Raw genomic sequence first — 27,648 nt, forward strand, 5'->3', positions numbered from 1 at the left:
ATCTATTAAAAATATATATATAAAATTAATAAATTTATATATATTATATATATATTTATATTTATATATAGGCCCCTATATATATATATATATATATATATATATATATATATATATATGTATATAGACCCCGGAAAACAAATTGAGAATCTCAGAAGGGAGGGGGTAACCAGGTGATGGGTATTTTCTAAATAATTTTGAGAACATTAAAAATTATTAGGAGTAATTTTTTTTCCTGATCTTAAAAGAATAGCCACTCCATTTGCAATATACTTGAAAAGATCAGGTATAATTATAAAATAAATACTCATAAGCAAAGTAAATTTAACCACAAATGAGATCTAAATGTATAATTAATTATTCATATTCATTTCCCAGAAACAGAAAATACTTACAAATCTTATCTTATGTTTTAGTTCTGGACTGATAGTCCCTCCAGGTCCAATTTGTGCAATAACCGATTTGAATGTGTTCTCCAGCTACGGAAAAAAAGAAAAAAAGTTCAAGTTATAATCCAAAAAGAAAAAGATCAAAGGTAAACCTGAACAATATGTAAAAGGAAACCTCTATCACAGGAAATGTCTTTCAATCAAATGGGTAAATTCTTAAGCGGCACTATAACATTTCATACCATCTAAAATATATTTAGAGCAGATGGAATCTATAAAACACTCTGCAATTTTCCAGGATAATTAACATTCTCTGAAACAATTAGATTCTAGAGTATTCCATTTTTCAAACTCCTACTCAATCTCCTACTCTTACCCAGAAAGGATTTTTGTTACTCATTTTCTTCTGTTTATAAAAATTCGATGTTTATTAAACACATGCTTAGTGAATGCCAAATGCAAGGAAGGGACTGAATGATGGAAGGTCCTAGGAGGCAGGAAGGAATGTGAGCCAGGGTAAGAAGGAAAAGCTCTTCTGTTGTAACAGGAAAGAAGGGAGAAAGAACCAGGTGGGATACAGAATGTAGGGTCAAGGTAGAGTGACTAACGGCTTCAGTATCCTGAGTTCAGCAGCAAGGCCCACTCCTAAGAGTTAGAGGGAAAGGGGAGACAGTTCAGGCAGTTGAGAAAGCAGAAAAATAAGGTGAGGAAATGAAAGAGGATTATCCAAATGCAATAGGCAGGGAGTAAAGACAGGAGAGGCGTAAGCTAAGACAACAGGGGTCTAAGGATTTTAGCTGAGACAAGCCAAAGGCATAGAGATCCCAATAAGGTTGAAGGTGATGTACAAGACTATTTGGAAAAATAAGCCGGAAGCTCAGGCAGTTAGGTCAGAGAAGCATGACAAACATGCAGACAGCCCCACCCGGAGAACAGCCACGGCAGGGGAGGCCTAAGTGAATCAAAGACCGTGGATTCGCATTTCTCCCAGTAAAACCACAACATCTGAAATGGGATGACTTAAAGCATTAAGAGTCATAATGTATGTTTAAAGATAATAAGCGGGAAAAATAGATGCTAGGAAAGACTACCTAAAATCCTATCACATAGACAGAATCACTATGAATATTTTTTCCTTCTATACTTTGTATTTTTTCATCTTTCTTCTTGTTTTCACTTGGCCTGTCACTACTTACAAACTGTATAACCACTTAGGTCTCAGTTTCTTCACCTGGAAAATGAAGACGATTTCAGTATCTTGTAAGGTTATAGGAAAAGGGGCTGGGGGGAGGGAGATCAGATTCCTAGGATCATATCACTAGCTTTCACAAAAAGCCTCAGCCCTGGGGCTTATGTTCTTCATACTTCTTCGGCACCTGCCATCAGAGAACTCGCCAAAGCTCTCCCAGTGAACAGTTAAGAGAATCAAAAGAGAACTGATTCTTCACATCCCGACATGCTCCCCTCATTAGAAGAATCAGTACAACTTCTTGTATTATCACTGTTTGAGGGGACCAAAAAAGGTCACGGCACTGTCATTCCTCTCAAGCCACTTAAAATTAAGTAGGGAAATGAGATAAAAGCATAAACTGCCATAACCTAAGGCTGACTCTGGGCATCACTAAAGAGGGACAGAAGCACAGAGGACCTATTATCACATTAGGTTATAAATATAGGGAAAGCTTCCTTTTTGAAGGGCCTTGAAGGGTGGGGGGGACACTGCAAAGAAGGGTGGTAGAGACGGCAATGAAGCCATAAGGAACATCGTAAGCACAGGAAAAGGGGAAAAAAATAACTTGCCTGGAGGCACTAAGGAAGTAGTGGAAGAGAATACTGAAGAAGAGAGAAGGAAGTACTACAGAATACCTTAGGTGCCAAACTAAGGAGTTTTACTTGGTTATGCAGACAAAACCTCAAGATTTTCAGCAAGGGAAAGACACTATCAGAATTTTAATCTGTCAGCAGAAAATGGTATTAGAGGTGGACAACCAACGGGGAGCCCAGTGCCAGTCTCTGGAGGGGAGTCTTAGACTAGGGAGTAAGACTAGAAAGAGGGGACACTATAAAGGTGGAATGCAGAATGCATAGAAATTAGGAAAGAATCCAGTGCAGGTGCTGATTCGAAAGGGACGAATAATAAGAGACCCAGGGAAACAGGCTCAAAGACAGCAAGTTTTAGGAGGAAAGCTAAAACACAGAGGTAGGTTTTTGCTGGTTTTTAACAAATTCCAAAAGTGTGGGGAACTGGGAGGTAAATGACAGGATGAGAATTACAAATGTGATTTTTCTCTCTGGAGTGTGGCTTGTGACAGGGTCAGCAAACGATAGCCCAGGGGCCAAATCTGGCCCACCATCTGTCTTTGTACTGCCCATAAGCTTGGAATAGTCTCAACATTTTTAAATAGTTGGGGGGGAAACATAAAATGAACATATTGTGACACATGAAAATTATATGATATTCAAATTTCAGTATTCATAAATTTTACTGGAACATGCCACACTCACTCATTTATATATTAACTACATGGGCAGAATTGTGTGTTTACAACAGAGACGATTTGGACCTCAAGGCTCAAATATTTACCGTGTGGCCCTTTAAAGAAAACAGTTGCCAGGTCTGGGCTTAAGGCAGAATTGTGTGTTTACAACAGAGACCATTTGGACCTCAAGCCTCAAATATTTACCGTGTGGCCCTTTAAAGAAAATAGTCGCCAGGCCTGGGCTTAAGATGTCAAAATGATAGGCTCTTAGCTAGGGACAGAATGCTTCTGGAGAAGGGAAAAAAATGTATTTTTTTCCTCAAGCTAGAGCACTAAATTAAGCCGACTTTAAGCTGAATGGGGTAGGGAAGATTTCTTAAAGTCCAGCTAATCTTGGGGGTATCTATAACTGGAGGGCAGAAGTTATAATGAGGGGGAAGGGCAGTAAGAGAGGAAGGTAATCAGTGATAGACACCAGGAAATAATCAAGAGGGGACCCTGACTTCAATAATGCTTGTCTCAGTTGCCTACCTAGCAAACACAAAGAATGGATAATAAATCAAGTGAACAAAAATATTATAGGGGCATAAGCAGAGATGGAAAGTGACGGGGAAAAAATACCATATTCAGATAGGAGCCTCTAGGATCAGAAGAAGAGGCAGAGAAGAGCTTTGAATCAAAAGATGATACTCCTCAAAAAAATGGACAAAACATGAATAGGCAATTAATAGTAACATTAAGCAATAAAAGCATGATGCTTAACCTCTAATAAAAAGACATTAGTCAAATATAGTAACTTGCCTATCAAATTGGAAAATTATTTTCACAATAATGCCCACTTATTCAACAAAAATGTCCTGAACACATACTATGTGCTTCACAGTGGATATACAGGGGTAAATAAAATCAATATGGTCACTGCCTTCCTGGAACCTGGTAGTCTAGTGTGGGGAGACAGACATGAAATAATCATAAATATAATATATAATTGCAATTATGATAAATATCATGAAAAGACTCACAGAGTGTCATGAAGAAATAATATGCCCAAAGGCATTAGGAAAGAAATGGGAGATCTAACAGACTGGGTTGGTGGGGAGGGAGAGGTCATCTATACTGTGGATTAGCAAAGGTACAGGAGAGATGCACAGTCCACACATACCTTATCTGAGTGCTAACTGAAACAACTTTTACGGAGGACAACCTAACTACATAAAAATACACATTCTTTTTGATGCAGTGATTGTCGCTCCAGAAATTTATCCTGTGAAGTAATGGAGATATATGCAAATTTGAGCAAGATTTTCATCACAAGGTTATTTTTAGTAACACTAGAAAGAGTCTTAATGCCTAACCAAGGTTACAAGTTAAATAAATTACGATGCATCCTACTGCCATTAAAAATTATGTTGCATCACAATACTTAATAATGTGAGGTGTTCACAACTTACAGTTATGACTAAAAAAAAAGCAGGTCACAAACCTGGGCCAGAATGATGCCAACTTTATTTAAAAGTAAAAAAAAAAAAAAAAAAAGTCACTTAGCATAATACTCTCTAGCTCCATCCATGTTGTTGCAAATGGCAAGATTTCATTCTTTTTTATGGTTACTATTACATTGTGTGTGTGTGTATATACACCACATCTTCTTATCCACTCATCAGTTGACGGATACTTGGGTTGTTTCCCCATCATTTGTCTTTGTAGAAAATGCTGCTATAAACACTGGGGTACAAGTACACTTTTCAAAATAAGTCAGTCAGAAAGACAAATATATGATTTTATTCATATGTGGAATTTAAGAAACAAAACAAATGAGCAAAGGGGGAAAAAAGGAGACAGAGAGGGAGACAGAGAGAGGGGGGCAAACCGAGAAAGGGACTCTTCACTGTAGAGAACAAACTGATGGCTCCCAGAGGGGAGGCGGTGGGGGTATGGGTTGGTTGAAACAGGCGATGGGAATGAAGGTGTGAACTTGTGACGCGCGCCGGGCGATGTATAAAGTGCTGAATCACTACACTATGCACCCAAAACCAATATAATACTGTATGTTAACTAACTGCAATTGAAATAAAAACTTTAAAAGAAAAAGTCAACTTTTCTGAGTGATAAAAGCATAGGTGGTTTTTTCTTTTCATTTGTGCTTTCCTGTATTTCAAATTTTCTACAATCAATCTCTATTACTTTGTAATATAAAGTTTAAAAAAAAAAACAGACACCTGGGTGATATTTGGAAACATGAGGGTGGGAGCATTTTGGAAAGAAGATGCATGAAGCTAAAAGCAGAAATGAACAGAAGTGACATCTTAGAGGAGTATACTACAGCCCTGTGGCCATATGGTGAAACATAAATACATTTCTGATAAAGATCACAAAACTGGCACAGACACATATAGAAGCAAAGTTTTCAACTGCTAAAATATTTACTAGGTACCTCATCTGACAAGAAGCCAGGCAGTATGGAATGTGACTTGCCGTACTGAAAATTTCATCCAAACTCACAAGAAAACATATAGGGAACAGCTACTTTTAGTTGGCCAGGGAACACAGCTTCCAAAAATTGCATTAATGAACCCATCGAACAGCTCCTGCTGACAGTAACTGTTTAATATACCCAGTTGCTTGTCCAGGATACTCTTAAAAGACAGTTGGGCCAGGTCAATCAAGGAAAATAAAAAAGCATCTTTTTTTATATGCAATACCAAGCACACCACATAATGCACATAAAAACTATCAACTCTTTGGTTGCAAATTAAAAGTTAGGTGCAAACTAACACCCATCCCTGATTTTTAATTCATTAAAGATCAGATCTTCTTCTATAACTCCAGGTTTACCTACTTTAAACCTCACGGTGAATGTTACAATGAAGTTTCCTAATGTGTAATGTAAGATGGGAGTAGAGTAGGATGGGGTACTCTTAGATACAGTATGAAGGCTAGAGAACCCAGAAATGCCAGATCCCTATTCCTTGACCAAACATTCTTAAAGGCAATGACCTATTAATGGAAGCAAAGTAACACCATGGTTAGCTGTGATCTGGGACTACACTCAGACAGAGCATCTGAGGCTTTATTCCCTAGAAAATATGACTAATCCATACTCATTCATTCACATTTTCATTCTCCATGTAAACTTCCTCAGTCAATATAAAGGGAATTTAATAGAATGTGGTATAAAGATTATTCACATCTTGCAAAACAGAGTTTAAACTGTTCTAGCTGTTTGCTTCATGAAACAAAGCATGGCAATGACTAAAAGGCAGCAGACCAAAGATCACGCCTGGTTGTTCCACTCAGAGGTGAAAGATGAAAAAATACTAATACTCACTTGATGAAGGAGAAATTTATTTTTATTCTTTTTAATAACATGTTTCTCTTATGACAAAATAGCATATGTTCACTGTGGAAAAACAAAAAACAGTATCAAAAAGTCTGTAAATGTGTAATTTAAATTTGTTATAGATCTGTTCTTTTTCTACACTAATACATACACTTGTAGAGTTCTAAGTAGGACCACAGAGCAAACTGTTAGACCTATAATTTTGAAGAAATGTCAAGTTGTACATTTATAAATAGGATTATGTAGGATCTGATAATTATGTGGAGTCTGTCCTGCTAGCAAATTAAAATACATAGTTTTGGAATTAGAGCCCACTCTTTGGAACAAGATTCAAACAGCTCCTATGGCAAAAACTTCAACTGGCGGTGAAATGTGGTTACTAGATTGCATAGATGAGGAATTCTTGGAGCTGCATGAAACTCAAAGGAAAACAGTTACAGAAAAAGTGTCTGTGCATCCCTCTCATCCTCTCCTTGGAGCCATGCCAGGATCAAAGGTCCTGTGCATTTGTTATTGCCTGGTCCTGACAGTTACAGGCAGGGTCTTCCCACCAAGTTCTATGGAGTTTAAAGTCGTTGAAAAAAAAAAATTGTACTATTATTCTTTAACATTTTTTCTGGAATTTTTAATCAGTACAATAAATTTGGAAGATAGAAGAACTTCAAACACTGGAAAAAACAAAGCAAACTTATCTTTCATTATTGAGCTTTACACAGTTAATTTATTTGGACTCAATCATTTTTGAGTTTTGCTTTGTTAGGGTGGGTACTATACTAACTGAATTGTGTTTCCTAGAATTCATATGTTGAAGCCCTAACACCCAATGTGATGTTTTTTTGTGATGGGGTCTGAGGGTGAGTACGGTACACACACACACACACACACACACACACACACGCACACACACACACACACACACACACACAGGAATATTATTCAGCCATAAAAAAGGAAAGAAATCCTGCCATTTGTGACAACATGGATGAACCTTGAGGGCATTATGCTAAGGGAAATAAGTCAGAGAAAGACAACCACTGTATGATCTCACTTATACACAGAATCTAAAAAACAAAACAAAACAAAACAACAAAAACTTGAGCTCATAGATACAAGAACAGATGGGTGGTATCCAGAGGCAGGAGTTTGGGAGTGGGTAAAATACGTGGAGAGAGTAAAAAAGTACCAAATTCCAGTTATAAAAAGTCCTGGGGGGCACCTGCGTGGCTCAGTCGTTAAGCGTCTGCCTTTGGCTCAGGTCATGATCCCAGAGTCCTGGGACGGAGCCCCGTGTCTGGCTCCCTGCTCAGCGGGGAGCCTGCTTCGTCCTCTGCCTCTGCCACTCCCCGCTTATGTGCACTTGCTGTCAAATAAATATTTTTTTAAATCTTTTTTAAAAAGTCCTGGGGATGTAATATACAGCATGGCAAATATATTTAATACTGTATGTATTAATGATATAGAATAACAGATATTACATAATAATATACATTATATAATTATAGTAATATATTACATAATAGTTAATACAGTATTAATACTGTATTGTACAGTTGAAAATTGCTAAGAGAGTAAATCTTAAAAGTTCTTATCACAAGAAAAAAATAATTTTAACTATGTGTGGTGATGGATGTTAAGTAGACCTACTGCAATCATTTCATATTATACATATCAATGCATCAAAGTTGAATATCTGAGACTAATATGTCAATTATATCTCCATTTTTAAAAACAATAAAAAAATTTTTTAAATGATATAACTCAGCAACAAATGGAGGAGATGCATAAAGTCAGATATGTGGGAGGAGGCACAGAGCTCCACACCCTCACCAGGCATGCCACTCTCCCCTGGAAGAGTGGCATGGAAGCTCTCCAAATCCAACATATTGAAGGTTTTTTGAAGGTTTTGTCCCAACAGCATAACTGATTGACTTCATTCACCAGGGGCCAATGAGTCAACCTTCCAGCCCCTTTCCTCTCTCAGGAGGTTGGGGGTAAGACTAAAACGTTCCAACCCTCTAATCACATTGTTGGCTCCAACTGGCAACCAGCCCCTATCTTAGGTGATTTCCAAAAGTCACATCATTAACAATAAAAGACACCTTTAAAGCTCTCATCACTTTAAAAATTCCAAGGGTTTTAGGAGCTCTGTGCCAGAAGAGAGGAAAGAATGTATTTTTTATATAGTAAATCACAGTATCACATCCTATAATCATCTTAATGGATGGAGAAGATTCCTACATACATCCAAGGAAAAAAAATCTCAGAATCTAGGAACAGAAGGGAATTTCCTCAACCTGGTTTATGGCATTTATAAAAATGGTACAGTTAAAACCATAGTTAATGATGAAAGACTGAATATTTTTCCCCCACAGTCAGGAACAAGGCAAGAATTTCCACTCTCACCACTTCTATGCATTATTATACCAGAGAGCCTAGCCTATCTAAGAAGGAAAAAAAGGCAGATTGAAAAGGAAGTAAAACTATCTACTCCCAGATGGTATGATGACCTATGCAGAAAATCTCAATTCTGGGGCACCTGAGTGGCTCAGTCAGTTAAGCGTCTGACTCTTGATTCTGGCTCAGGTCATGATCTCAGGGTCCTGGGATCAATCACCCCTCCCCCAATCACACCAGGTTCCGCACTAAGGGTCAGGAGTCTGCTTAAGGATTTCTCTCCCTCTTCCTGTGCCCCTCCCCTCTGTCTCTCTCTCTCTCTCTAATGAATAAATAAATCTTTTTTTTTTAAAAATCCCAACTCTACAAAATAGCTACTAGAATGATGTGAACTACAGAAATGAGTTTATCAAGTACCTTGATTCAAGGTCACAAGATAAAGGTCAATATACAAAAAAGTGCAATTAATTTTCTATATACTAGCAACAATTAACTAGAAAATAAATTGAAAACATCCTTTACGATATCAAAAATATGAAAAATGTGGGGGTAAAATTTAACAAAATATATGCAGGCCTTGGGTACTTAAACTATAAAACAGTACTGAAAACTTAAAGACCCAAATGGAGAAATATACTATGTTCATGGATCAATATTGTTAAGATGTCAATTCTTTTTAATATATATTTTTTTAAGATTTATTTGAGAGAGAGAGAGCACACATGAGAGGGGGGAGGGTCAGAGGGAGAAGCAGACTCCCTGCTGAGCAGGGAGCCCAATGCGGGACTCGATCCAGGGACTCCAGGATCATGACCTGAGCTGAAGGCAGTTGCTTAACCAACTGAGCCACCCAGGCATCCTGTTAAGACGTCAATTCTCCCCAAACTTATCTATAGGCCCAATGTAATTATAATGAAAATCACAAGAGGCATATTTATTTTTGGTAGAAATTAACAAGCTGATTTATATCAAATTAAGTTTATACGAAAATGCAAAGAACCTAGAGTAGACAAAGCAATTTGAAAAAAAAAAAGTTGTAAGACTTAACTATATAATTTCAAGATTTATAAAACTAGAGTAATAAGATAGTGTGGTATTGACAAAAGAACATGTAAATCAATGACCAGAATAGAGTCCTAAAACCTACACATACGAGAGGTCAACAGATTTAACAGAGGTGCCAAAGTAATAAGGTAGTTGAGCGAGAAAAAGTGTTTTACAAAAAATAGTGCTAGAGGAATTAGCTAGCCATTGCATAAAACTTTGATCCATATTGGTACCTTATATAAAAATTAACTTGAAATGGATAATAGAGGGGCGCCTGGGTGGCTCAGTCGTTAAGCATCTACCTTCGGCTCAGGTCATGAACCCAAAGTCCTGGGATTGGGCCCTGCATCAGACTCCCTGCTCAGCGGGAAGCCTGCTTCTCCCTCTCCCACTCCCCCTGCTTGTGTTCCCTCTCTCGCTGTGTCTCTGTCAAAAAAACAAATAAAATCTTTAAAAAAAAAAAAGAAAGAAAGAAAGAAATGGATAATAGACCTAAGAATTAAAATCATAAAACTTCTAGAAGAAAACACAAAACATTTTTGTGACTTCGTATTCAACAAAGTTTAGGTAGGCAAGAATCAAAAGAAAAACATAAGTAAGTTAGATTTCAACAAAGTTAATGGCTTCTGCTTCATCAAAGACAGAACTAAAGAAATGAGACAAGCACAGACCAGGAGAAAGCATCTGCATAACATGTCTCTGGTAAAGGACTTGTACCCATTCTTGTATAATTCTTCCAACTCAACACAAATCTCAATTCTTAAGAATGAGCAAAGGATGTGAAGCGATACTTTAAGGAAGATTTACAAAAGGCAAATATGCATATGAAAAGATACCCAACATTATTCATCATTAGAGAAATTCCAATTAAAACCATAATGAAATACCACCACACACTCACTCAAATGACTGGTATTTTTTAAATTAACAATACCAAATGTTAACAAAGATGCAGCTGGAACTCTCTTATGTAGCTCATGGGAATGTAAAATCGTACAGCCACTTTAGAAAACAGTTCGGCAATTTCTTATAAAGTGAAACATATACCTCCTGAATGACCCAACAATCCTACTCCAGGTATTTACCTAAGAGAACTGGAGTCCACAGTCATACAAGGTGTATGCAAATGTTCAAAGTAGCTTTATATGTAAATACCCCAAAAGGGAAACAACCCAAATATCATCTAATGGAAGTAGATATCAAATTGAAGTATATCAATACAGTGGAATGATATGCAACAAAAAAGGTAACATCAAACTCACAGAAAGCAGTGATTTTTATATCTGTGGCTATAGCTGGGAAAAGAGATCAATTACAAAGCAGCATAACGGAACTTTTTGAAAATGATGGAAATGGTTTCTTGATGGTGATTACATGGCTGGCTACATTGTCAAAACTCAAATTGCACATTTTAAATGGGTAAATTTTACTGTATGTAAATTGTCACTAAAGCTAATTTTTTTAAAGTTATACAGGTAAGGCACTTTTATGTCTTGAATTTAATTTCCATGTGCTTATTCTGAACTCTACTTAAGCTGTCATCTTGCATGGATTGAGAAGGAAGATGGTGGAGAAGTAGGGGATCCTAATTTCATCTGGTTCCTGGAATTCAGCTAGATAGCTATCAGATCATTCTGAACACCTGCAAACTCAACTGGAGATCTAAGAAAAGAACTGCTGCAATTCTACAAATAGAAAAGCGACCACTTTTTGCAAGGTAGGAGGTGTGGAGAAGTGAACCCAAGAAGATGTATCAGAAGATAAACCCCGGAGGAAGGGAGCCAGCTACCAGAAAGTGATATAGCAGCAGAGCGCAAAATTAGAACTTTTAGAAATGTGTTCCAGTGAGGGAAGTCCCTGCCTGAAAGGTGCTCAGGTGGCCAAACAGGCAGAATCCTAGGTGGAACAGTGTGGTCTCAGGATCCCCAGGGTCACAGAAGGAATAGGCATGCCTGAGTGCAGCAGAGTTCCCAAGCATCAGAGCAGGGAAGCCAGCTGCTATCCTCAAGCCCAGGAGTGGGCTTTCAGCTCAGTGCTGCCATTAACCCTGAGCGGGGGCATGGTAGGGCAACGGCTCTCCAAGCAGGGACCTATCAAGAGGCAGAACCACAGTGAGATCCCATCCCTGCCATGGGAGGAGCAGTCCCAGTGCACAGTGCAGGGGTCTGTAAGTTTGGAAACTCGATACAGGGTCATGTGCCTGAGATAAACACTCGGTCACAGGTTGGGTGAACACAGTGCCCACAGAAACCAGGGACACAAGAGTGATTGATTCCTTTTCCCTGAGGGTGCACTAAACACTGGGGTGTGCAAATTTTCAGCTCCGGGGCTGGAGATCGGAGCGCCACCATTTTCATGTTCATTTCCATCCCCAAAGTGGGACAGAAAGCCTTCAGAAACAAAAGCCACATAGAGCAATGTGAAGTAGCTTACACTGAGCCTGGCCCCCTGGCAAGGGCGGTGCAATTCCGCCGGGGGCAAAGACACCTGAGAATCAGTACAACAGGCTCCTCCCCCAGAAGACCAGGAGGAACATATGGCTAATACCAAGTTTACCGATCATACAGAACTGCAAAACTCCAGCACTAGGATAAAACAGTATGTAGATTTGGGGTTTCTTCTCATGGTTCCTTAGTCTTTTAATTTTAATTTTTTTTTCTTTTTTTCCTTTTCAACTATTTCTTATTTTATAAACTCTTTAAGTCTTGTTTAATTTTCATTTTTACAGTTACATTTTTATATATATTATTTTTGGCTTCCTTTCATTGTATTCAACTTTATTTGTGTGTGTATATATATATTTCTCTTTCCTGACAATTTTGGGATCTAGATTCTTCTAACAGACCAAAATGTACCCAGGACCAAGGGTATTGCTCTGTTTGGTCCACCTGTTGGATTATATTCTCTCTTCTTTCTTTTTTTGGTTTCTGATCTCTTCTGATTTTTTAGTATATATTTTGATGGGGTCATAGTTGCTATGTTTGTATTTTGTTCTCTTGTTCATCTATTCTTCTCTAGATAGAATGACAAGATAGAAAAACTTACCCCAGAAAAGAAAACAAGTGGCAGTATTAACTGCCAGGGAATTAATCAATATGGATATAAGATGTCAGAGCTAGAATTCAGAATAACAATTATAAAGATACTAGCTGGGCTTGAAAAAAGCATAGAAGACACTAGGGAATCTCTTTCTGGAGAAATAAAAGAACTAAAATCTAATCAGGTCAAAATCAAAAAGGGTATTACTGAGATGCAATCGAAAATGGAGTGTCTAACTGCTAAGATAAATGAGGAAGAGAAAATTGGTGATATAGAAGATAAAACGATGGAGAATAAAGACACTGAGAAAAAGAGATAACTACTGGATCATGAGGGGAGAATTCGAGAGATAAGTGATACCATAAAGCAAAACAATATTAGAATAATTGGGGTACCAGAGGAAGGGGAGAAAGGGGGGGCAAAAGGTATACTGGAACAAATTATAGCTGAGAACTTCCCTAATCTGGGGAAGGAAACAGGCTTTCAAGTCCAGAAGGCACAGAGACTCTCCCTCAAAATCAATACAAATAGGTCAACACCTGGACATATAATAGTGAAGGTTACAAATCTCAGAGACAAAGAGAAAATCCTGACAGCATCTCAGGACAAGAGGTCCTTAACCTACAAAGAAAGAAACATAAGGCTGGAAGCCGACCTAGCCATAGACACCTGGCAGGCCAGAAAGGACTGGAATGATATAGTCAGGGTGCTAAATGAGAAAAACATGCAGCCAAGAATACTTTATCCAGCAAGGCTGTCACTCAGAATAAAAGGAGAGATAAAAGTCTTCCAGGACAAACAAACTAAAGGAATTTGTGATCACTAAACCAGCCATGCAAGAAATATTAAAGGGGATCCTTTAAACGAAGAGAGAGCTTCGTTTAAACAACTTAGACCAGAAAAGAACAGAGACAATATATAGAAACAGTGACTTAACAGGTAATACAATGGCACTAAATTCATATTTTTCAATAGTTACTCTGAATGTAAATGGGCTAAATGCTCCAATCAAAAGACAAGGGTATCAGACTGGGTAAAAAAGCAAGACCCATCCATATGCTGTCTGCAAGAGGCTCATTTTAGACACAAAGATACCTCCAGATTGAAAGTGAAGGGATGGAGAACCATTTATCATGCTAATGGATATCAAAATAAAGCTAAGGTGGCAATCCTTATATCAGACAAATTAGGTTTTAAAGCAAAGACTGTAATAAGAGATGAAGAAGGTCACTATATCATAATAAAAGGGTCTATCCAACAAGAAGATCTAACAATTATAAATATTTATGCGCCTAACCTGGGAGCAGCCAATTATATAAGCCAATTAATAACAAAATTAAAGAAATACATTGATAATAATACAAAAATAGTAGAGGACTTTAACACCCCACTCACTGCAATGGACGGATCATCTAAGCAGAAAATCAACAAGGAAACATGGCTTTGAATGACATACTGGACCAGATGGACTTCACATACATTCATTCTATCCTAAAGCAACAAAATACAGATTCTTCTCGAGTGCACATGGAACATTCCACAGAATGGAAAACATACTGGGTCACAAATCAGGTCTCAACCGGTACCAAAAGAGTGAAATTAGTGAAATTATTCCCTGCATGTTTTCAGACCACAATGCTTTGAAACTGGAACTCAATCACAAGAGGAAAATTGGAAAGAACTCAAATACATGGAGGATAAAGAGCATCCTACTAAAGAATGAATGGGTCAACCAGGAAATTAATGAAGAATTAAAAAATTCATGGAAACTAATGAAAATGAAAACACAACTGTTCAAAACCTTTCGGATGCTGCAAAGGCAGTCCTAAGAGGGAAGTACACAGCAATATAAGCCTTTCTCAAGAAATAAGAAAGGTCTCAAATACACAACCTAACCTTACACCTAAAGTAGCTGGAGAAAGAAGAGCAAATAAAGCCTAAACCCAGCAGAAGAGAATTAACAAAGATTAGAGGAGAAATCCATGAAATAGAAACCAAAAGAACAGAACTAATCAACAAATCTAGGAGTTGGTTCTATGAAAGAATTAATAAGATCAATAAACCCCTGGCCAGACTTATCAAAAAGAAAAAAAGACCCAAATTAATAAAATCATGAATGAAAAAGGAGAGATCACAACCAACACCAAAGATGCAAACAATTATAAGAACATATTATGAGCAACTACATGCCAACAAATTAGGTAATCTGGAAGAAATGAATGCATTCCTAGAAACATATAAACTACCAAAATGGAACCAGGAAGAAATAGAAAACCTGAACAGACCCATAACCAGCAAGGAAATTGAAGCAGTAACCAAAAATCTACCAACAAAGAAGAGTCCAGGGCCAGATGGCATCCCAGGGCAATTCTACCAAACATTTAAAGAAGAACTAATACCTATTCTTCTGAAGCTGTTTCAAAAACTAGAAAGGGAAGGAAAACTTCCAAATTCTTTCTATGAGGCCAGCATGACCTTGATTCCAAAACCAGACAAAGACCCCACCAAAAAGGAGAATTACAGACCAATATCCCTGATGAACATGGATGCCAAAATTCTCACCAAGATACTAGCCAATAGGACCCAACAGTACATTAAAAGGATTATTCACCACGACTAAATCAAAGTTACTCCTGGGCTGCAAGGGTGGTTCAACATTTGCAAATCAATCATGTGACACACCCCACATTAATAAAAGAAAGAACAAGAACCATATGATCCTCTCAACAGATGCAGAAAAAGCATTTGACAAAGTACAACATCCTTTCTTGATTAAAACTCTCCACAATGTAGGGATAGAGGGAACATATATCAACAGCATAAAAGCCATCTACGAAAAGCCCACAGCAAATATCATTCTCATTGGGGGAAAACTGAGAGCTTTTCCCCTAAGGTCAGGAACACGGCAGGGATGTCCACTATCACCACTGTTGTTCAACACAGAAGTCCTAGCCTCACAAAGAGACAATAAAAAGAAATAAAAGGTATGTGAATAGGCAAAGAAGAAGTCAAAATCTTACTCTTTGCAGATGACATGATACTCTATATGGAAAACCCAAAAGACTCCACCCCAAAATTGCTAGAACTCATACAGGAATTCAGCAAAGTGGCAGGATATAAAATCAATATACAGAAATCAGTTGCATTTCTATACACTAACAATGAGAAAGAAGAAAGAAAAATTAAGGAATCAATCCCATTTACAATTGCATCCAAAACCATAAGATACCCAGGAATAAACCTTACCAAAGAGGCAAAGTCTCTGTACTCAGAAAACTATAGAATACTCATGAAAGAAATTGAGGAAGACACAAAGAAATGGAAAAACGTTCTATGCTCATTATTGGAAGAACAAATATTGTTAAAATGTCTATGCTACCTAAAGTAATCTACACATTCAATGCAATCCCTATCAAAATACCATCGACTTTTTTCACAGAGCTGGAACAAATAATCCTAAAATTTGTACGGAACCAGAAAAGACCCCAAATAGCCAAAGGAATATTGAAAAAAAAAAAAAAAAAAACCAAAACTGGTGGCATCACAATTCCAGACTTCAAGCTGGATTATAAAAGCTGTAATCAACAAGACAGTATGGTACTGGCATAAAAACAGACACAGAGATCAATGGAACAGAATACAGAGCCCAGAAATGGACCCTCAACTCTATGGTCTACTAATCTTTGACAAAGCAGGAAAGAATGTCCAATGGAAAAAAGATAGTCTCTTCAATAAATGGTGCTGGAAAAATTAGAGAGCCATATGCAGAAGAATGAAACTGGACCATTCTCTCACATCATATACAAAGATAGACTCAAAATGGATAAAGACCTCAATGTGAGACAGGAATCCATCAAAATCCTAATGGAGAACACAGGCAGCAAGCTCTCTGACCTCAGCCACAGCAACTTCTGGCTAGATAGGTCTCCAAAGGCAAGGGAAACAAGGGCAAAAATGAACTATTGGGACTTCATCAAGATAAAAAACTTTTGCACAGCAAAGGAAACAGTCAACAACAACAACAAAAAAAAGACAACTGACGGGTGCCTGGGTGGCTCAGTCATTAAGCGTCTGCCTTCGGCTCAGGTCATGATCCCAGGGTCCTGGGATCAAGCCCCACATCGGGCTCCCTGTTCTGCAGGAGGCCTGCTTCTCCCTCTCCCACTTCCCCTGCTGTGTTCCCTCTCTCGCTGTGTCTCTCTCTGTCAAATAAATAAAGAAAATCTTAAAAAAAAAAAAAAAAGACAACTGACAGAATGGGAGAAGCTATCTGAAAATGTCTCATCAGATAAAGGTCTAGTATCCAAAATCTATGAAGAACTTATCAAACTCAACACCCAAAAAATAAATAATCCAGTTAAGAAATGAGCATTTCTCCAAAGAAGACACACAAATGGCCAACAGACACATGAAAAAGTGCTCAACATCACTTGGCATCAGGGAAATACAAATCAAAACCTCAATGAGATACCACCTCACACCAGTCAGAATGGCTAAAATTAACAAGTCAGGAAATGACAGATGTTGGCGGGGATGCGGAGAAAGGAGAACCCTCCTACACTGTTGGTGGGAATGCAAGCTGGTGCAGCCACTCTGGAAAACAGTATGGAGGTTCCTCAAAAAGTTGAAAATAGAGCTACCCTATGACCCAGCAATTGCACTACTGGGTATTTACCCCAAAGATACAAATGTAGTGATCCAAAGGGGTACATGCACCCCGATGTTTATAGCAGCAATGTCCACAATAGCCAAACTACGGAAAGAGCCCAGATGTCCAACAACATATAAAGTGATAAAGAAGATGTAGTATATATATACAATGGACTATTACTCAGCCATCACAAAAATGAAATCTTGCCATTTGCAAGGACGTGGATGGAACTAGAGGGTATTATGGTAAGTGAAATAAGTCAGTCAGAGAAAGACAATTATCCTATGATTTCACTCATATGTGGAATTTGAGAAACAAAACAGAGGAGCACAGAGGAAGGGAGGGAAAAATAAAACAAATCGAAATCAGAGAGGGAGACAAACCCTAAAAGACTCTTAACTACAGAAAACAAACTGAGGGTTGCAGGAGGGGAGTGTTTGTGGGGATGGGGTACCTGGGTGATGGACATTAAGGAGGGCATGTGATGTAATAAGCACTGGCTGTTATATACAATTGATGAATAACTGAACTCTATCTCTGAAACTAATAATACACTGTGTTAATTGAATTTAAATAAAATATAATTAATTTTTAATGCAAAAAAAGGTTGTTATCTTGCTAATTTAACCAGGCCTTTCTTGGTTATATTCTAGTAGCTTTTGTTGAAAAATCCTTCAGTGTATACATAGTCAAAAAAATACCAGCACTGTAGTGCTCAGGCCAGCCATTCGAGTGAAGATATCCACGAGGTAAGTTGCAAATATACTTCTAGGACTTCGGTGAGAAGCTGGAACTAGAGAGATATTTGAGGGTCATCTGCAGAAAGTACAGGTACCCCTCGCCTTTCAAAAGTTCACACTATGCCCCTTTGCTTTTATGAAGGATCTAGGGTTAGTTCTTGTTTTTGCTAATTCAAAGAAATCGAAAGAGGATTTTCAGAAGTGAAAACAGCATCCAGCATTTGTTTTGCAACAAGTGGTGACAGGGGCTGTCTGAGCAGCTGGAGAGGCATCGCCAACCTCCTTCCCCAAGAACTTCATTCAGCATCAAGCTATGGTGGCTTGATGCTGTGCTTTATCTCCATTTATTTATTTTGTGTGTCAATTACCAAGATAAGTCCTAAGGTATCAGAAAAATCATTAGCAAGATGTGTCTTAAGGTATCAGAAATGCCCACTAGAGATTATTTTGAGAGTCTGGGAATGTTCAAAATATTTTCCATATAAATTAATGGTAACTGTTTCCTTGCTTTATACCAGTTCAACTTAAGAAAGGTTTCCTAGGAACACTTTACTTTCGAATAGCAGGGGAAACCTGTCGAAGAAACCAGAGGAACTGATAAAATTGTACTCTTTTCCCACTGCCACCTCTTACTAGCTAATAATCAACACAACCATAGAAAATGTTCAAATATGAAATGACTTTAACTTTAAAAGGTAAGCTTTTCCATCAGTTCTAAGTAATAAACACTGAATTTAAACACATTTTTGGTGTATTTATATCTCCAAAATCAGATATCTTACCTGGTTTAATTTTTCAGTGTGATTCAGCCTTGAAGTCTCTACTGCATTTGACTTAAAAGTCTTTTCCACGTTCAATATTTGCTTCGGTAGTTCCATGTTTGAAGTGGGTTGTGAAAAGCAAGCCTTTGCAACTGGGGAGCCTGTGGAGTATGACCCCTGTTTCATTTGAAAAGGCTGAGTAAACATTTTCCCTCCTTTTGTGAATAAAAGAACAGAGAAAAGTTGTCACTAACGATTTCTACTTTATTTTCCAGTGGTTATCTATAGAGGCTACTGTGACCTAACTGCCCTCAACTTTGAAATAACAATTAAGTAAGCTTATGTGTTCATACTGCCAAATAAAATTTACATACAATGGAAGAGATTCTCATCTATAAATGAAAACCAAGAGATCATTAAGTGTGTTACTGAAAAGGTTGGGGCTACCTAAAAACTCTACTTAAGGCCACCTCAATATAATTACAGAGAGGCAGGTTTCAATAGGTAAAAACCTAAAAAGCTGTATCCTGTTTAGGAGGTCAAAAAGCCTCCAAGTAAGGAGTCTACTTAAAACTACGCTTCTCAAACCAGACAATCACCTAGTAGTATGGGAGCAAGAAAGGGGGATAAAAAAGCTATAGAATAAAGGATATTCTAGAGTACAGATTTTTTTCTTCAAGATTTGTAGGGAGGAAAATACCACTGGAGAGATATATGTTGATGTACAACACGAACAGTTTATCACTAGACTTCATTATAGCCTAGCTCTTTACTGTAACATCAAGTTCGCGCACACACACACGCACACACACACACACTGTTTCCAATATATCCTGATGACAGGATGAAGGGTCCACAGATGGGAAACATGGACAATCCAATCACTGGGAAGGAATATCGCTCCCCCCATTCAATAAGTTGGTAAACTGCTTTATACAAGTCAACCTCTTGTAAGTTTAACAGCTTGATGAGTTTGTCTCCCTAAGTTTGAGCAACTCAAGAATACTGATACTGTTGATGGTTCAGAGTTAAACTCAAAACATTCACTGGCCCCTGCAGTCTTCCCTGACCAGAGCATGTAAACACCCTAGGATATCGTCATCAAATTATACTTCCTATCATAGTTTAAGTATTGGTTTCTACACTTGGGACTTTCTCATGGTTTCACCTACATTACTCTAAATACAGATTTTAGAGAAAAAGAAAAATCACTGAAATAGGTATAGAAATTCTCCAAATACGCTCAGTGTGTAGATTCTGTACTGTCAAGGATCTAGTGAGGCACCACACAAATGATCACACTGGTCTTCTGAGACTTTGAGAAAGTGATTCAGGGATGAAAGGCACAGCATAGGGACCACAGTCAATGGTATTGTAATAACGTGACAGCTGCACTGTGGTGAGCACAGCATACGTACAAAGTTGTCAAATCACTATGTTGTACACCTGAAAACAATGGGTCATTGTGTGTATTTCAATAACTATATATATATTAAAAAAAACAAAAACAAGAAGGACAATGATTGGGTAAGAAAAGCACTGAACAGTATTAAGAGCTGAGTATCAAACCCTGGCTGTAACACTTTTCTAGTCATGCAACTTTGGAAAAGTCATTTAACTTTCCTGAGCTTTCTTTTCCTTATCTCTATGATTGGGTTAGTCACCCTTCTATGGTGTGGCAATGGGAATCCAAGGTAAAACACTAAATAAGGTGGTTATCATTACAGTACATAAATTACTGCACTGCTTGCTAGGATATCAAAGATCTGTGCCAGCAAAAATTAGATGGCAAATGCAACCAGTATTTTTTTTTTAAACTCATTTCCCATGTTATAGCTTTACATGGACTCATGTTCATTTACAGTGTTCCAGAGAAAGCAGATCTTGTGTTTTTATAGTAATAGCTACCACTTATCATAAGCTTACTAAATGTGAGACACTTTTTTGAGTTCATCTCATTTAATCCTCAGCACAACTCCAAGAGGCAAGTATTATTATTCCTATTCTAGAGGAGGAAACTAAGGCTTAGACGTTTTAAGTAACTTGCTCAAGATCACTCAGCCAGCAAGTGGGAGCGCCAGGATGCAACTTTTGACAAACTCTGGGAGCTGAGACATTACCTACCTCCATAGCTGCCAGGACTGCTCCAAATTCTGCTAACCCACAATACAGGGACTAATGCTCACATGCTTACCTGCTGGCCATCTTCTCTGCTTTTCCTCTGATACGCTCTTCTTTAGCATCAACAAAGAACCTGCTCTGGTCTGCTCTACAGAAATGACATCCGAAGCAGCATTAAGCACTTCAAACATAGAGAGGAATCCATACTGCACATACTGGAATGAACGTCCAAATCGTCTGACAAATGCCTTTTCAAAATCAGAAAGGAGAACGGGAGATAACGCCAAGAGGTCTTTCAACTCACTCTTCACAACAGCTGGAAGAATGGGGGGCACCCTTCCTCGGTAAGGTACTCGCCGACGGGAGCTCGGCCCAGAGCAAACACTGGCCCTTCCCTTCTGCACGGAGTTTCGAACCTTATGGCTGCTCCTCTGTTTTGCAACCAAACTTGCTATTCCTTTGGTGGATTCATCTGGAATGGCTAAGGAGGTGTGAAAAAAGAAATCATATTTAGGTGAAAACTTAACTCCTTTCTTTATCCTTTGCATCTGTGGTTATAGAGACAATTCTTAACTCTCCAAGGAGCTGTGTATCTAGGTAGCATTATAAACGTGAACCCTTGGTTCCTCCATTTCTTGTACTTTACAGACGACCACTTGTTAGCTCCTCTACCAGAGGATGAAGACAGAAAGATAAATCCCAGTATTTAGCATTACCGCTGACTGCTGAAATACCTGAAACTCTCAAGATGAACAAACTTCCCTGCAATGTTTGTTTCATGAAATTTAAAACATGAGTTCATAATTTAAAATTCCCATTTTTGAGATATCACCTCACACCTGTCAGAATGGCTAAAATTAATAAGTCAGGAAATGACAGATGTTGGAGAAAAGGGAACCCTCCTACACTGTTGGTGGGAATGCAAGCTGGTGCAACCCCTCTGGAAAACAGTATGGAGGTTCCTCAAAAAGTTGAAAATAGAGCTACCATATGATCCAGCAATTGCACTACTGGGTATATACCCCAAAGATACAAATGTAGGGATCCGAAGGGGTACACGCACCCTGATGTTTATAGCAGCAAAGTCCACAATAGCCAAACTGTGGAAAGAGCCAAGATGTCCATCGACAGATGAATGGATAAAGAAGATGTGGTAGATACATACAATGGAATATTATGCAGCCATCAAAAGGAATGAGATCTTGCCCTTTGCAACGATGTGGATGGAACTGGAGGGTATTATGCTGAGCGAAATAAGTCAATCAGAGAAAGACATGTATCATATGACCTCACTGATATGAGGAATTCTTAATCTCAGGAAACAAACTGAGGGTTGCTGGAGTGGGAGGGGGTGGGAGGGATGGGGAGGCTGGGTGATAGACATTGGGGAGGGTATGTGCTGTGAATTGTGCAAGACTGTTGAATCACAGATCTGTACTTCTGAAACAAATAATGCAATATACGTTAAGAAAAAAAAAGAAGATAGCAGGAGGGGAAGAATGAAAGGGGGGAAATCGGAGGGGGAGAGGAACCATGAGAGATGATGGACTCTGAAAAACAAACTGAGGGTTCTAAAGGGGAGGGGGGTGGGAGGATGGGTTAGCCTGGTGATGGGTATTAAAGAGGGCACATCTTGCATGGAGCACTGGGTGTTATGCACAAACAATGAATCATGAAACACTACATCACAAACTAATGATGTAATGTATGGTGATTTACATAACAATAAAATTTTTTTAAATAATAAAATAAAATTTCCATTGTTATGTTTCTCCCAATTTAAGGTGCAATAATCTGAAATCATATGTAAACTGTAGTTTTTGTGAACGTACCTTTTTCTGGGGAACGATTTCTTGATTTTGCTAAAGCTTTCACTCTTCCCACAACCTCAAAGGTAACCATTAACCCTCTCCCCCTCAAAATATTAAAATCCCCTCCCTGGGATGCAGAATAATGGCTAGATGCAGGATAACTGCTATAACAATTCCTATTAAGTTTTTATTTCAATTCCAGTTAAATCCACAGTGTTATATTAGTTTTGGGTGTACAGTATAGTGATTCAACACCATGCATCACCTGGTGTTCATCACAAGTGCACTCCTTAGTCCCTATCACCTATTAATTTGCTAGAATAATTCCTTCCTAAGTAATCATTATTGCTTAGCTTATAGATCTTAAATCCTAAGCTTACCTTTCAGTGTTACAGTACCATCCCCACAGGGGCAGACAGTGACAACATCAGGCATGTCCAACACCAGCTCCATAGTTGACCGATAGCCAAGGATTCGGAGTGGCAAATGGCTGCCAACCATCAAAAGGTACTCCTTTTCCAACTGCTGTGGGGTCAAACCATCTTTGGTGGAAATGAGAAGTGCCCTTATTTCTTTCCTCAGGCATTCCTGTACACGCTCTTGTTCAGACATTGCACCTTACCGGATTTAGGATAGAAACATGGCTCATGAGAAAAGCAAACAAACCCAAGTTGGCGGGGGGGGGGGGGGTGTTAAAAGGATCAATAGTGGAATATAAACCAAGAAGCGAATTCTAAAGGTGATAAAGCAGAAGCAAAACCGTGAAGGTTCTCTGAAACCCTCATTTCGCAAAGCCCTCACACAATTCAAACTCTAAATCTCAACCTGTGTTGATTAACCTGCACGCCTGAGAAATCACCGCCCCTGGCTAATGTGTGCGAAGTCCCAAGTTCCGGGCTGGTTGGGTTTTATGTTTTGTTTTGTTCTGCTGAAGCATTAACAAGGGTTTTTTGGGGTCTTAGCCTACACCGCAAACTTCGCATCAGACAGCATCCCTCGTCGACGCTGGGAAAAGGCCCGGGAAGTAGGCAGACGCAATTCCGCCTTCCCCAGCGCACGGAGAAGGCTCCAGGTGAAGACCTCGCACTAGCATACCTGCTCCGACCCAGACCACGGGGAGGCCGCCCGCTTCCTCTTACCCAAGTCAACGACCTTCTTTTTGCCGGGGCGAAGGGGTCCTCTCCCCGTCCCCAACGTCTCTCCCCGCCCCAAGCGGTGTGAGTAGCTCTCCTTCCCGCGACGCCGACTGCCCACGCCGCGGGGCGGAGCGCCGCCCCTCACCCGTGTCGCCCACAGCGCGGGCGCTGCCGTTGCAGGCCGGGAGAGTCAAAGGCGTTCTCCCGCCCAGCCGCCGAGGAGGAGCAGCGCCAAGGCGCCCGCGCGCCTGCGCACCAGGGCCCGAGGGCGGGCGGCGTGCGGCGTGCGACCCGTCGCAGCGGTCCAGCCCCGGCGGCGCTCGGCCGGTGGGACGGTTGGGCAGGGCCGGCCGCTCAGGGGTCGGGGCTGGGGGACCGGGCGGCGCAGGGCCACCAGACCGTGCTCTTGGGCAGCGTTGCCTCCCTCGGGGGATCGCCGGCGCCTACCTCCTCCGACGTGGCTGGGAGACGCGCGGTGGGGCTGCAGTTCGAGAACCTCTCCGACCACCTCCCCAGCCAGACAGGGGCGAGGACAGGGGGCCGTCCGCCCTAGCGATGTGCAGGCAGGAGGGGGAGGGGGCCTCGAGGTTCTGAACTTGGGTGTGCTTCAGAATCACCTGCGGAGCTTACTGAAGTTAGGGGCAGGGGGGAATGATACCCGTATGATACCCAAGTCTGATCCGCAGAGATTCTGATTCAGCAAGCCTAACGCTGTTGGGGTAAAATTACAGGCGATCCTGAAGCTTGGTGGAGAATCACTGCAGAGCCAGATGCAACTTGGGCTCCCGGAAGAGAGCAGGTGGGGCGCGGAGAGCTTCTTGAATGAATGTGAAGAACCTTCCAGATGCCTCTGGAGACAAACGAGCTGGGAAACTAAAGAGGAGAATGTATTTGAAGAAATAACCTGGGGATGTGTTTACTGGATAAGGAGAATGAGCCAATTTTCTAAAGTCCTTGAAAACCAGAAAAAAAGCTTAAGGGGTACAGAATAGGAACGGCATAAAGACCTCAAAATGTAGTCTAATTAAAGGAACACGACAAACCAAAACATAACCAAGGAATCTGAATTAAGAAGAAAACCTGTGCACACACCTGTACTTTATTTTCCATCTAAAATTCCATGACCTGTTAAATCCAAAAAAAGCTCTAGGAAAAATATGTTCCATCAGTGAGCCAGGTATATTGAGGAATCCCTGAAAGACACATCATAGAAAAGATTTCTCGGTTTATAGTAGAATGGACAAGGCAACAAAAATGAAAGTGATGAGAGGTGGAAAATGAATCAGAAAGAATGGTGGTGAGGTTTGGGAGTTTAAAAAGAAGGAAAATGTCCCAGATGTGAAGAAAAACACATTTCAGATTAGAAGGGCCCACTGAGTCCTTAGAATAACTAATGAAAAAAGATCCCATCCTAGACAAAGCCTAGGAGAAAGGGAATCAAGAGATTTTATATAGAGAGAGATTACCTATAAAGCAATGAAAATGAGATTGCCATTGGATTTTTCAATGGAGCATTATCTTCAAAGCTGAAACTGGAATCCTTTATCCAGCCAAATCAGCATTACATGCAGAAAAAGAAAAGACATCGGTAGACATGTAAGTTTGAGAAAGCTTATCATCTCACTAAGTAACTTGACAATGACTCCTGCAAAATGAACAATGAGTTGGAAAAAAGTATCCCAGATTCTCATCCCCAATTATCTGAGATGACAGCTACCACATATTGAGCACTGACTCGATGCTCTTCACAAAGATTATCTAATTCTCTTCCCAGTTATTCTGAGAGATACAGTTATCCCCACTTTAAAGTGAAGAAATGGATATACAGACATGAACAAAGATAGAACAAAGAGGGATAGTCAATAAAAACATAAAACTTATGACTGAATCTAGAAAGGTATCAGTGCATAATGTGAAAAAGGAGATCTTTAAAACAATATTCTGGAGCTAAATCCCAGACCAATAATGTGCAAATCAAGTGTCAGGGGCTGTTTGAGTTACTTGGGTAAGGAGACCCCATTGGAAGAGTAGCTGGAATTGGAGTCATCACTTGCTTGGGTTTCCAATAATGCACTGTCTTTTGTGGTAGATAACCTGGGAAGTGAATGGGAATGAGGTGGGAATAATCACCCTGGCATCCTTCACACCTTTGATTGGGACACTCACCTCTGCAATTCTCCTGGTATGTGATCGTGCTTTTAAGGTATTATTTTGCCCTCCACTTGGCGTTTCCTACCAGAATAGCCCTTGCTCAGTGAGTGAATGTGCCAGTGCAGGAATTCTGTCACTTGGATTTCTATTCCAGCTCTTCACTTGGCAAGTAGCGTACATAACCACAGGATGGACTCAGAGTCCCACCTGCCCTATCCAAAGGTGAACTTGGGCCCGAATTCAATTCGTTTATCACCTAACCCCTGTAAGCTCAGAATGCTGATGGCAAAGTGACATTTGGGGTCCCAGAAATTAGTGTTAGTTTAGAATTAGTAAGTTATACACTGAACAATGTAGGTACTTCCTTTTCTTCAGAGCAGTTATCCTAAAAGGATCACAAGGCCTTTAGGGAGAAGCCAGGACGAAGGTTTGCAGGGCTTAGGGACAGCGATTCAGCGGCGTCGTTAAGAATATTTGGCTACAGGGGCGCCTGGGTGGCTCAGTCATTGAGCGTCTGCCTTCGGCTCGGGTCATGATCCCAGGTCCTGGGATCAAGCCCCACATCGGGCTCCCTGCTCTGCGGGAAGCCTGCTTCTCCCTCTCCCACTCCCTCTGCTGTGTTCCCTCTCTCACTGTCTCTCTCTGTCAAATAAATAAAATCTTTAAAAAAAAATATTTGGCTACATTCAACAGGCTCTGGCTCTGGGATCTAATTTAGTTCTGGGAACAGGGTGACAAGCCTTGTCTCTCATGAGATGCCTCTGTTCTCCAGACCTGGAATTGTGTTTTGTTGGTTTGTTTGCTTTTGTTGTTACACAGACCAAAAAGACTTAGTGGGTTATTTGTCGAGTTCATTCCTTGGGATCCTGCCATTAATTAAGCACAACCAGAGAGTTGTGTGAGTTAGACCAAAGTGTTTTCCACCCTGCTGACTCTTAGGATGATCAGAGTTAATTCTGCTAATTAGCAGGCTCCCTCGGGCCTCCTCCCAGCCCTGCCTGCCTCTGGGAGTGTGTTTCTATTGCAGCTGCTCCTACAGCTTTGCCGCCTTAGAAAACAGCCAGGAAAGAGTTTTTGTGTTTTTTTAAGCTTCTGCAGCTTTAATATGTGCCTCATGACAGGAATGAGAGGGTCTGCAGATAAACAGAGGGAGTAGGTGAGTTTAAAGCTCATCATAGAACCAATATAGCATTCCTGCCTCCCAAAGTTGTTTTTTTTTTTAACATTACGTCTGATTTGGGACCATTTGATGCCACTGTTCAATTCTAGTTCCCACAGCAATTACTCCAACCTTCACCATCCCCCCTACACTTTTTACCCAGTCCTTCCTCACCACTAGAAAATGACTTCGCTTGGACACGCAGAGAAAATAGAGGCTCTTATGTATGAACCTCCTCAACTTCCAACCCAGGCCTCTACGCCAGCCCCACTCTCATCTTTCCTCCTGGTCTCAGCGGGGGCGGGGGGGGGGGCGTGCAACCATCCCGCTCTTGAATCTATCCTAACTCCTCTAGGACCATGACCTTTGGCTATGATTACCCAGTCCTGTATATTCAACATCTCCTTACAGACTCCTTTCCTATAACAT

At 39.9% G+C, this 27,648-nt stretch overlaps 1 protein-coding gene across 6 annotated transcripts in view; it reads right to left on the reverse strand.

Moving 5' to 3' along the window:
- The window catches only part of TDRD5 (tudor domain containing 5), an 89,624-nt gene extending 66,239 nt beyond the window's left edge, over positions 1 to 23,385 (reverse strand). For 3 of the 6 annotated variants that reach the window (XM_028121587.2, XM_028121584.2, XM_088016801.1), the window contains exons 1-4: positions 23,154 to 23,385; positions 21,036 to 21,443; positions 18,863 to 19,053; positions 396 to 479 (exon numbers count right to left, since the gene is read on the reverse strand). In XM_028121587.2, coding sequence (XP_027977388.2) covers positions 396 to 479; positions 18,863 to 19,053; positions 21,036 to 21,443; positions 23,154 to 23,385 — 915 coding nt within the window. Of the gene's footprint in view, positions 1 to 395; positions 480 to 18,862; positions 19,066 to 21,035; positions 21,444 to 23,153 lie in introns of all 6 variants that reach the window. The other 3 variants (XM_028121586.2, XM_088016800.1, XM_028121585.2) reach the window with 2 other exon arrangements.
- Between the last annotated feature and the right edge of the window lie 4,263 nt (positions 23,386 to 27,648).

The sequence above is a fragment of the Eumetopias jubatus genome, unplaced genomic scaffold, assembly GCF_037043125.1.
Source record: "Eumetopias jubatus isolate StellerSeaLion01/CBP00866 unplaced genomic scaffold, mEumJub1_p1.0 scaffold_12, whole genome shotgun sequence".
Lineage (NCBI taxonomy): Eukaryota > Metazoa > Chordata > Mammalia > Carnivora > Otariidae > Eumetopias > Eumetopias jubatus.